This window comes from Humulus lupulus, chromosome 3 (genome assembly GCF_963169125.1).
Source record: "Humulus lupulus chromosome 3, drHumLupu1.1, whole genome shotgun sequence".
NCBI lineage: Eukaryota > Viridiplantae > Streptophyta > Magnoliopsida > Rosales > Cannabaceae > Humulus > Humulus lupulus.
This window is the reverse complement of record NC_084795.1, coordinates 42046624-42059367: the sequence shown is the minus strand read 5'-3', so window position 1 is coordinate 42059367 and position 12744 is coordinate 42046624. Positions and strand designations below refer to the sequence as shown.

At 32.0% G+C, this 12744-nt stretch overlaps 1 protein-coding gene across 1 annotated transcript; it reads right to left on the bottom strand.

Moving 5' to 3' along the window:
* Window positions 1-10003: 10003 nt before the first annotated feature.
* LOC133822585 (polygalacturonase QRT3-like) lies at window positions 10004-12522 on the bottom strand. Its single transcript, XM_062254964.1, has 3 exons — window positions 12282-12522; window positions 11858-12097; window positions 10004-11088 (listed from the first exon to the last, which is right to left on the bottom strand). The coding sequence occupies exons 1-3, from the start codon at window positions 12504-12506 to the stop codon at window positions 10102-10104; spliced, it is 1452 nt and encodes a 483-aa protein (XP_062110948.1). The 5' UTR covers window positions 12507-12522; the 3' UTR covers window positions 10004-10101.
* Between the last annotated feature and the right edge of the window lie 222 nt (window positions 12523-12744).

Genomic DNA, 12744 nt, shown 5'->3' with positions numbered 1-12744 from the left:
GAATTAATAAGAGCTTGGCACTTGTCACAAGCATGTTTATTAAGGAATTAAGTATTTTTTTTATGAATAGTTTAATTAAAAGAAAGATCTAGAAGCTCTAGAACCTTCCAGCAGTGGTTAGGATCACAATTTTACTCAGTCAAAGCTGTTTAATCAATTCAAAATATGCTGAAAGAGTGAAAATACGTGTTTTATATATCAACGTATGCCGATATATCGCAGCTATAGGGGCCAATATATCGCCTACATGAGATACGGAAAACACGTCGACTTCGCACGAACGAAAGCACGAAGGCTCGGGGCATAGGTAGGGGCAATATATCACCTAGGGATGTCGATATATCGGCTCCTGGAGCTATTTTTTAAATATTTTTAGAATCGAGCTACAAACAACCCTTAACCACTTAGACTTGCTCTTGAACGATTTTGACCGAGTTCTGGACATCTGTTGAACAAAAATTCAAATCTTTTTCATTTTATATTCATTTTAATAAGGGATTAGTTTCACTCCTTGAACTCTTTAAATGGGACCCAGTACTCAGCCATTTCACTCATCATTCAAGCATTGTTTAGAGCCTCCAAGGTGCTAAGGTTACTATAGAGAGAAACACTTGGGTTTTAGGTTAAAAGCTTTTCCAATCTAAGCTTTTCTAAACACTTGGAAAGTAAGATAGAGTATTATTTCGGTATCGAGGTGTATATCAAAGTCCTATTTCATCCAAGATATTCTTATCCTTAAGTTCAGTTCTTCATGGTTCTTTAGTTTTCTTTTGTTTTCATTCAAATCCTAACTCTTTATTATGATTCTTATTTAGGTGTTTAAGTTCTTTCGGTAAGTTTCTATCTTAATGGGTTAGCTCTCTTTTTCATCTCCATGTCTTTAGAAAACTCATGGATTTTACGGTTGGTTTTAGGAGTGTCCCAATCCCGTTCTTGTCTCCATATCCGATTTTTTGGTAAGGAAAATAGGTTAGATTATATGTGTTTATATGTTTTATGCTATGATATGATATGTGATATGATATGTTTTATGCTATGATATGATATGTGATATGATATATGTTTTGTAGTCGCTTGGGCATATGACTTGCTAAGATAGCAATCCCCAATAATTTTTATCATTTTCGTGGTTTAGAGTTATGATTTACCCTACCTCGATTAGTAGACAGAGGACCTAGATGAGTTATCATATACTATAGTTGTGATCTAACGTACCTTGATTAGTAGATTGAGGACCTAGATGGTTTTATCATATACCACGTTAATGAGTTAATGACCATTAATATTGTAGTCCTATATGATATACATTTTTATAGTCATATGTTTTATAGTATATGCTTTATGATATAGTTTTATGTTTTATGATTTATGACATATATGTATTGAAATTAGTAGTTATTTTTAGTAGTTTTTAATAGTCTGAGGTCTAGAATTAGTCGGGGCATTACAACTCCAAAGCAACAAGTAGTTATATTTTTAGTATAGCTGGTGGAGCACTTTCTTGGAAATCAAAGAAACAAACTATTTTGGCTCAACCACAGAGTCTGAAATGATAGCTCTAGCTACAACTAGTGAAGAAGCAGACTGTGTTGATTCACTGCGATAGTACCACGACTATTGCAAAAATTCAAAACCGTTATTACAACGGTAAAAAATGACAGATACGTTGTAATCACAACACTGTTAGAGAGTTCCTCTCAACATGAGTTGTTAGAGTGGATCATGTACGCACTGATGATAATTTAGCAGATCCTTTGACGAAAGGATTAACTAGAGATAAAGTCCATAAAATTTCGAAAGGAATGTGACTACTGCCCTTAGATGAGTCACTCATAATGGTAACCCAACCTAAAGACTGGAGATCCCAAGAATTAGGTTCAATAGGTAATAACAAGTTGTGAAGTGATATGACTTGGATTATGCTACTTCCTTTAAAGTATATAGAAGGATGAATTCCTGAAGCGATGAGAGGATGAGTTAATAATAACTCTTAATGAGATCTATACTCTATGTGGAGTGGAGTACCTAGCTACATTAGTACTCTTGATAGACTCACCTATGTGAATGTGGAAGTGGGGCCGCTTTCTATGGAATTTTGGGCAAAATTTCTAGAGCATTCACTATACTGGGATAGACGTGCATGGCTAATAACGCACGTATTTTTGACTACATCATGGAAAGGATGTGTGTGGTTTGATGTCAGAGACAAAGTTCAAGACTTCGAGTCACTTTAGTGTAATCTGAATCGTTCTCACTATGCAAAGGTTCAAGTCGAAGGATACCTTTGTTTATGCACAGTTTTATAGATTTTGATATTGCTCGAGAAAATATTTTCTAAAAATTCTAGTGGGGGATTGTTAATTGGTACTTTTTGTAATATATGAATTATTTAAAAATATTATTAAATATAGAAAACTGTTTTTTCTGTGTTAAAAGAGAAAGAGTCCAAAATGGACTTGGAACACTCTCTTAAGGGTGTATATTTAGTGGGAGCTCTACCCTTGGGGATGTTCCCCAAGGGGTACCCAGTTTTGTGTGCATGGGTGAGGAGGCACACACTTGACCATCACACACACACACGCCTGCGTGTGCCACCGCTGCCGTTTATCCGATCGAGCTGAGCTAGCTAATCGGTGTGGTATGACACTTATTATTTTTTGTTGAAAAATGTTTTAATAATTTTTTTTTATTACTTAACTTATTCAAATGAAACATGTTTTAGGAGTAGTCAATTGAGAGAACAAGTCTTCCTACTCTTTCTCACATTACGATCTACACGTTACCACTTTCTCCATGACCATCATTTCTTTTCAGTTGTATTTTTTTGGATATTTGATTAAGAGATATACAGAACAATAAATAGAAGGACATTCCAATTTTTTTCCATAAAGAACTAATTTTCCTCTCTGAGTTTTTTCGAGCAATTAAGGGGTGTATGTGAACGACTTCCTTTAGTGCAGAGGGATATCATATAGTGACGAACTAGGCTATTTTATCTCGGGGACAACACAGTTGATAGGCTGTTGTGCACACTTGGGGCAGAGCCACGAAACGTCTTAAAGAGAGCGACTTGGTTCGCAACTAAACCCAGAAAATTATATCGGTAATTTTGTTCCTATTTTATTTTCTGTATCAACAAAAACATACAAGTGAGTTGAGAGAGAGATTTTATATGTTACACGGTTTGTGTACATGGGGTAAGCGAGGGATTAAGGCTTTGTAGTCTAACTTAGAGTGTTGAGTCTCAAGGGACTTGTTCTACCAATTGCAATCTTGATTTTCATAGTGCATAGATGAATTTCTCAAGGGGACTTTAAGAGGATGTAGGCTTCAGATTTTGGACTTGGACCTCTATAAGTTTTTGTGTCTTCTTTCTTTACCCTGTTCTATTTTATTTTTCCGGGTTTCTTTTCTTTAAGTGCTATGTGTGTAGCTATGGTACTTTGGATTGTTCATTTTGTTACAGGGAAACTGGTGTTGAGTGGAGCTAATTCTCAACAAAGGAGATGAGAGATTCTAGGACTATGGTTTGGCAGGGAGGAGGTTGTTATTTTTATGGGATTAAAATTTGTTTGGGTGAGAATTTTAGAGAGAAACTATTAGAATGGAAGAGAATTTTTATGTTGTATATTGTTGTACGAAATGAATGAATGGCGTACTATATATATACACTGTGAATGGACAAATTTGTACATGTATACAATATCACAAAAAAGAAAAATGTATTGAATTATATCACTCATCATCCCCCTCAAGCTAAGCGAGTTGGTAAGCACGAAGAGCTTAGTACGTAGAGACTGAAATGGATGAGTAGGTAGCTGTTAGTAAGGCAGTCAACCAATTGTTCAAAAGCAAGATTGCATTAAACATGTAGTGTTTTGGCTGCAACTCGCTCTTGAACGAAATATAAATCAATTTTAATGAGCTTGGGATGAGTATGAGTGACACTGAGATTATAACAATAAATTGTAGGTTGGAGCAGAAACAAAAGCACACTATCATCACTACTACAAAACTGGGCTTTCTCGACGGTTTTTAACTGTCGCTATTGAGCAATGACGACAGTCGACTAACTGTCGTATTTGCCTATGCCAGCGTAGGGGTTGCTACGCCGACAATTAAGAAGTGTCGCCGTTGCTGGCAACGCCGACAATTAATACGTGTTGCCGTTGCTGGCAACGCCGACAGTTAATACGTGTCACCGTTGCTATTAATGTCGACAGTTAATATGTGTCGCTGTAACATTAAATATATATATAAATAATATTTTTTTGATATATATTTTTTAAAACTTTTAATTATATTTTTAACTATTGAAGTTGGATATAAATTTAAATAAAAATATTACTTACATAATTAATTATTATTACCATAACTTGTAAAAAAAAATTATATTTATCATAATAAAAATTGATATTCATACAACATTTATTCATACAATTGAAATGTACATAATACATTAAATCCCCATGAGATTAAATAATTCTCAATAAAAACTCGTTATAATATTATAAATCCATAAACTTAAGAATATATAATACAACAAATCTCAACAAGACAACATAATTCTCCTCCAAATCACTGCAAACTCAATCATGTTTCTTTTCTCAATATTCTTCCTAATAAATCTAAGCACCCACCTTAAAAGTCGGTCCTATGATATTCCCTGCACCAATGAATTAAAAACTTCAAATTATAATTAAATAATATATCTTACCATAATATATTAACGAATGAATGAGAGAACCAACAATATAAATATGTAAAATTAGTTGATTAATCTCTCTTAGAGATTATTAAATAAAAACTGACCTTGTAAGAATGCCGACAAGATTTGAGACGGTTGGGAGACCAATGATGTTGTGAATTATAGTATAACAAAATTCCCAATTTAATAATAGAATATCCCCAATTTAATCATCATAAGGATTTTAGAAAGAAAAAAGAATGACTTAATATGGGCATTTATGACACTTTGTATACTTTTAAAAATATAAAAGCACAATAAGTCCTATAATCACCAACATAATAAACATACTCATTATTTTAACATCATTGGCAAAAAAAAAATACCATAAATATAATTAACCATAATAATACTTGAAAGAAATATCCAACAAAAACATATTTATATATAGATATATATATACCAAAATCAATGAAGGTAAAAAAATGAATAAAAAAAATGAACTTAATTACAATAGTACACATATATACTCTAAATCTGAATAAACATAACAAAAGCAAAAGCAAAGTATCCAACAAAAAATATATATACATAATATATACTAAAATCAACAAATCTAAAAAACATCAAAACACAAATATACCCTAAAACTGATTAACATAACAACATAATAAACAAAGTCTTCAGCACTAACAGGGTAAACACAACACAAATATGTCATAGAATACAAAATATAAAATTATATACAAGGTACAAAGGGACAAAAAGAATAGCCCTACAGCAGGCTACACCATACCAAATTCTCACTAAAAAAAATAATATACAGCAAAGAGAAGAGACTTTAAAATGCAATGATAACAAACCACAAAACTTAGATGATTCATAAAACAATTACTTGAATAAGATTTAGAACAAGTTTACTGGCTAATTTACCAATGAATGGAAAAATAATGATGTGCATCAAATTGTTTCTGATTTTGAAACAAGTCAAGTATTTTGGTAAGCTGTGATTCTGTTACTATAGATAGTTTGTGAAATATAATCATTTCCTCTTGATTTTGCATAATAATATGTGTCTATATATTTTGCAACTTCTGAAGAATTTAAAAAAATGGTAACCATGACATTCAAGAAGGAAATACTAGTTTTAATATTTCATCATGGTAGTATATATGAGAAGCAATCTTAAGCACAGCAACACATTTGCTAGGGAGTGTTCTTTTCTTTATATATTTTCTAGTCTGAAAATATATTTTGCAATAAAATTTCTTGAAAAGTTGGACATACTAGTTGACAAACTTTGGTTGAATTGAATCAATTAACACTTTCAATCACAGACTTAACAAATCATCTCAGACTAGCTCTTTTGGTTTGGAATTCCATTGCACTACAGACTTAACAAACCACATAGAAATTATAACTATTCAAATCTAATTGAATCATCTGTAGTTTCAACCACGGAAGGACACATCCAATTGAATCAAATTATTGGTTTTGATGTCACAAAACTTTATATCAAGCCCTAAGAATGTTAAACAAGAATTTATGTCTATAGGTTAGAAGAATTAACAAAACTAACAAAAAAAAGAAAAGAAAAGAAAAACAAATCTATGTTATAGCCAATGTTATTAAGAAAAATATTCACTGAGAAATTTTATTTTAACTCAGACCTTCTATCAAACAGATGGTGTGCCAATGGACTAAAAATATGCACAAACTGATTAAACATTTTTATATAACAGCAAACATATTAATTATGAATCAAGGCACATAAGCAGCTGTGAAGGAAGACTTTTATATGTGTGTGTGTGATAATTCTTGAGAGCAATCAAGTAGGGTAGAAAACAATGAATGAAATGCATTTTATTGTCAATCTCAACATAAGAATCAGATTTGTAAATTGAAGGTGGCAAGCCCAAACCAACTTAGTTTTCTTTATAGTGTTTGATTCCTTCATCTTACATTTAGATTTTCCTCCAAGCCATAAATAAGAAAATAGAGCTAAGCTTAGTTTTTTTTTTTTTTTTTGCTTGAATGTTTGGTGATAAAAATAGTGAGGAAAGCATTAAAGCAAATATATCATAAACAAATGAAAGAAATGGACGAACAACTTTGTACCTGGAGAGATGGTAGTAGCTTCTCCCAAGAGCTTCTGATGAATACAACCCACATCATTTAATTTGTAGAAAGGATTTGTTTTATTTTTCTTGCATTACCAGAGGAATTTCAAAAATAAAAGCTGAAAAAAGGCTTTACGACCTTCAAAAGTGAAAATATGTTGATATGAAAACATACAAAATCAGAAAATGTATACCACTCAATTCAAAGAAAAGAACTAATAATAATATTGATTCAAAAAACCAGAATATGAGTGATATCACAAATGTCACCATACATTGAATGAAGCATTTCATCAAACAGTTAGTATACATAAGTATAAAATAATCTTAATCGAAATGAAAACAATCTTATGATTTCAAGAGAAAGAAAGAGCATACAAAGTGTGGTGGGTTTTGAAGCTTAGATCACGAGGAGTATGGTGGTGGTGGTGGTTAGGCTCGGGGTAGTCGAAATCTTGCTGGAAAATGCAGGAGGCGGACATCTTCGGACGGTTGGTTGACAGCCCTGGGTGGCGTGTACCGTGGTGAGCTCGCGGGGGTTGACGTTTCGAGGGTCGGCAGCTCGACTGGGCTGGCGCGTGTACGGCTCCGGCGATGGGACAACGAGCGGTCGGGCTTGGCAGAGGCAACGGATAGTGAGAGAGAGAGCTTCAGTAAAGAGAGGGAGAAGAAGGAAAGAGAAGTTTTAAGTTTCAGTTTTTCTTTAACTTTGGTTATTTATTTAATTACAAAAAAAATCTGACTTTTAATATATAAATTCAATTTTAATTAACACAATTTTTTTTAATCAAATTAAAATCATCTTGATATTTATTTCTAATAATAATATACCAATTGGTTGATCAATTTTTTTTTATTTTGATTCTCATAATTTAAAATATAAATCTTTAATTCTTGATAAATCTCATTCATCAAATTTGAAATTTTCTTATTATTTATTGAAATAATAATAAAATTTAACAAAAAGTAAAACTTTTTAAATTTAATTTACTCTCCATTTCTAACTTTAAATGTCACTTATTAATTATTCCAAGAAATAATACCTAATTTGGGACATAAATCAATCTATTATCCCATTATATAATTAAATTTAAATTTTAATATAAAAATTATTATAAATATAAAAGTTAATAATATGAAAAATTAGTTTTAAAAGATTTTAATAAATATATTTAATTTTTATAAATATATATTTAAAAAATTAGTTTATTTTAAAAATTAAATTATTTATTAATTATATTTTTAGATTTTTTTATTTGGATTTCGACGACATTTTATAACTGTCGGTATTGAGTTTTTATTAACTGTCAGCGTTAAGGTCAATAACGACAATTTTTAACTATCGGCATTGGGGTCAATAGCGACACATTTTAACTGTCGGCATTGGTTTCGAATTAACTGTCGGCATTGGGGTCAATAGCGACACATTTTAACTGTCGGCATTGGTCTCAAATTAACTGTCGGCGTTGGGGTCAATAGCGACAGTCAAAAGCAACGGTGACAGTTATTAGCTGTTAGCGTTGGTCTCTCTGCCTACAATTTTTAACTGTCGGCGTAGAGTCCCGCTAAGCAATTACGACAGTCAACAGAGTTGACTGTCGTGGTTGGGTGTCGGGAAAGCCCAATTTTGTAGTAGTGCATACAAGAGTGATTCAATCAACAAGAGTTTAAACATATTCTGAATGATTGATTTTATTTTAGCCAATCTCAGTATTAGTTAATCTACAATAATACCACTAAAAAGTTCAAGATCATTGGTCATAGGGATTACCTCATGGTACTACTTTTCTCCTCACAAAGAAGAGGCCTTAAGTTCAAATTTCATCTTCTCCAATGTAAAAGAAAAAAAGAAAAATAAAAAGAAAAAGAATCAAGACTAACAATTGATTTCAGAGTTGAATTTGAATATGAAATTGTTCGAAATTTTAAAATCTCATTATTGTAGCCACTTATAATAAGAAAAGTGATAATTGGTTAATTTTCTTGGTTTGAGAGTTGTAATTGGTTATAAGTCTACAACTTTTGGTTGGGAATAAGAAAAAGAATATATTTTAATTGAAGTGGTAGTGAGTATCGTTCGTTTTTTAGTGTTTACGTAAGTAGTTATAATTTTGAGGATGATAACCATTTACAAATATGAAATAATAACTTATTACAATTTTTAGAGTGATAACTTGTTGCAAATAGGCACAATATATAGCTTGTTACAATTTTTAGACGATAGCCGGCTACAAAAATGAGACAAAAATTTATTACAGTTTTTAGAGTGGTAATCAATTACAAATAAGACATAATAACTGATTACAATTTTTAGAGTGGTAATTAGTTATTCTATAACTGGTTACATATTTTAGAGTAGTAAACGTTGAAAACATGACACAATAGTTGGTTGCCATTTTTTTTAATGGTAACTAGTTATCATTCTGGAATTGAAAAACTGGTAACCAATTATTGTGTTGTGATGATTTTAAGATTTTGGTAGACTAATAACCATTTTACCGTTTTCAAATAACAACTTATATAACATATATTAAAAAAGTATCAATAGAATATTATCAAAACTAACTGAAATAAAACTTTCCCTATGAAACTTCAAATTTGGATAAATAGGATATTAATATTATTATTAATGATGAACCACTATCGTAGTGGATACTCCTGTTTATATATGTGGACAAAAATTATGATCGAGATTTTTTTTATATAATAATGGTGTTCATTGTAGTTAGTACAAAACTCCTAGACATTTTAAAAAAATTAGGCATGTGATAATATTAGAAGTTTAAAATTTTGTTTTCAATATCTTAAATTATTCAGAATTTTATAAAAATATACAGTAGGTTTGTTGTGACAATAATGAACACTTATTTGTAAAAAAAAAATATAGGATTATTATTTGGAGCAAAAAAATTGGGATTATAAATTATCTATGTATGTAAAAAATGTATAATTCACTGCAACAGTGCATAAAAAATGTGTACTATTGTAGCTTTACCCTATTATTGTTATTATTATTATTATTATTATTATTATTGTATAAATTGGAAGTCTTTTGTTCTCGGGTATTTTAGGTTTAGGCCTCACCTTATTCATTGTGCATGGAAGATAAAAAATAATAAAAAAATAAAAAAAATCTTGGGTCCTGAGAAATTTTTTCATATTCATACAAAATTTAATCAAATAATCTCCACATATATTCAATACATATATTCAATTAGTCGTGTCTATAAACTCATCGCAGTAACCTCTTCTATACTTTAACAAAATGGTTGTAGATATATCACACATATGTGATCATGTTTGATACACATATACATGCAACGTGGCAGACACAGGAACGTCAGATTCAACCGTAATTCGATTCCTCGATACATTCCTCAACACATGATTAGGAAACAACGCTCCTGCATGTAGCGTGTATTGAACATTTTTAATAAGGTTCGGAAAGAGCAAGACTTTAGAGAAATCAACGGTCCACGTGGTTCCATTCCTCCACGTTGTCCCCCTAGCAACCGTCGATTTAAGGACCATGCCTCGAACGTTATTTCGGTCCACCACAACCTGATCAACATCATGAAATTCCTTCTTAGACTCATCCAATTGGACTATATGGACCCCAGTATAATCGCCCGAGAACATATTATCCACAATAGTAACTCCAGATACGACCCCGTTTAAGGACTTGATCAAAATGAAGGCATTGCCAAGAAAGAATGAATTGCTAATGTGAAGTTGAACCGGGTCTTCAGCTACGATCCCAGTAAAGTCAAAGTAACAGTTTATAATTCGGGTTTGGGTAAACCCGGGTAACCGAACATAAATTCCTGTGCCACCTAACATAGTAGCCTTGTTATAGCAGTGTACTCCGGCGAACACATTGGCTTGGCCTTCGACCATGATCCCAACCGAGGCTGAGAAAATCACGACGTCGGTGACTGAATTGTCATTTCCAATGATGTTGATTCCGATGCCGGAGAAATCTTTCTCGCGGTGGTCGCCGCCGATGTTGATGTGTTGGCCAATGAAGGAGTTTCTTATGTAGGTTTCGTGGCCTCCTTGTATTAGGATACCATTGGTGGTGAAATGTGAAATGTAACAATTGTCTATGGTAATTCTAAGTGAATTGACCACTGATATTCCACCACCTCGGAAGTTCGCATTGAGCATGATGTCTTTGATTGTGATGTCCTCAAACGGTGAGGTAGTTGAACTTGGCCATAGCTCGATCAAATGGCGGTCAGTTGGAAAATCATTGGAGGCACAAATAGATCCCCCATGAATCTGTCATGTCAAAATTAAATTCATTCTGTTATTAAAATTATACACTAAGATTAAAATATTTTTACTGAAAAAAATAAATTTTATAAATAACATTAAAAAAAAGTCTTGAAATTGGACATCACAATATTTTAATGACATGTACATGAAATTTTTTAATTTATCACACATTTCATTTCAAGTTAATAAGAATTCAACATTGTAAACTATAAATATGTTTTTTCTTTTTCCAATTTCCTAACTTACTCATAATTATTCCGACAATTTTGGATAGTAAACATATATAAAGAAAAGAATAAAAAAATTGTAAACTATAATATTAACGGATATTTGCGGCGAAATTAACTAAATTATTGTGTTTGTAATACTTAAGTACCTAAGTTATTTTTTTGGCGGAAAAATTATTTTTCGTCTATATTTTGATACAGTTTAGTGCAATTGCTTGTTTCATCGTTAAATCCACTTACATAGTGTAAAATTAAAATTTGTTTATGGGTATCTTCACCGCAAACATCTCTTAAATTTGGTACTTTCGCCACAAAAATCTAATAAATTGAGTACTTTTGCCACAAATATGCATTTAATTGGTTACTTTTGCCTATGTGTCACGAACGAATTAACGGCTGTATTAAACTGCACCAAAATATGAAAGGAAAGTATTTTCGCTGCTAAAAAATTAACTTGGGTACTTAAGTGGTACAAACTTAATAACTTGATTAATTTCGTGAGAAATAACCCTAATATTAATAAGTAGCAGGAAAGAGTATAGTACCATAAAATTACCACCACCAGAATTAGGTAGAAGCAATGGACGGCTGATCTTATAAGTGCCACCATCAAGATGAACCTCTGAGCCACCAAGGTCAGCAACACCCTTCATCAAATGACCTTCATCCAGAGGAGACTGGAACGCGTCATGAATAGCTCGCTCGAGAGCTTCTGTGCTGTCCGATGTCCCTGTTGGGTCTGCTCCGTAATCGATCACGTGATGTACACGTGAGGCCATCAGAACCTGAAAATACCACCCTAATCTTAGACTCTTTTTCAACTCGTACGGATATACAGGCCAGAGAATCTAATTGTTTGTGTATATAATCATCTGAAACACATCCCTAAACAAATAATTGATCAGTGAATTTCAATTCTCTCAAGGCTTAATTGATTACATATTTTTTTATATAAAAAAAACTACATACCGATGGTGTAATGGAGAAGGTGGAAAGTTGACGAGGGACTCGATTGTGGTTGAGATGGGAAGCGTTGATCAATGACAAACGTCTTATTTGTTCATGGTATGTACTGCTGATTGCGCTTGAATATGAACTCTCTCCATAATCGAAAATCAAATTTACATGCACAAAAATTACTAACCAGTACTTGATAACCACTACTAACAACCCATTATTCTTTAATGGAATCATATTTGTGAAGTGTTGGTGTTATATTACAGAGAGAGAGAGAAGGCAAATATTAACACAACTTAATTATAACTTTGACACACACACACACACACATATATATATACATATTTAATATAGAAAATAGGAATGTCATAGTTGTAGGTTACTATAATTATTATAACGAACTTAATTGCTTGTGGTTAAGCAAGTGAGGTTTGAATAAAGAGAAGACTAGTATTTGTTAAATAAAGGTAAGTAT

Coding starts and splice junctions, on each gene's coding strand:
- LOC133822585 (XM_062254964.1), bottom strand. CDS start 12,506: ATGATTCCATTAAAGAATAATGGGTTGTTAGTAGTGGTTATCAAGTAC. Junction 12,098..12,281: donor CCTTCTCCATTACACCATCG/GTATGTAGTTTT, acceptor TGGTATTTTCAG/GTTCTGATGGCCTCACGTGT. Junction 11,089..11,857: donor CTGGTGGTGGTAATTTTATG/GTACTATACTCT, acceptor TTGACATGACAG/ATTCATGGGGGATCTATTTG.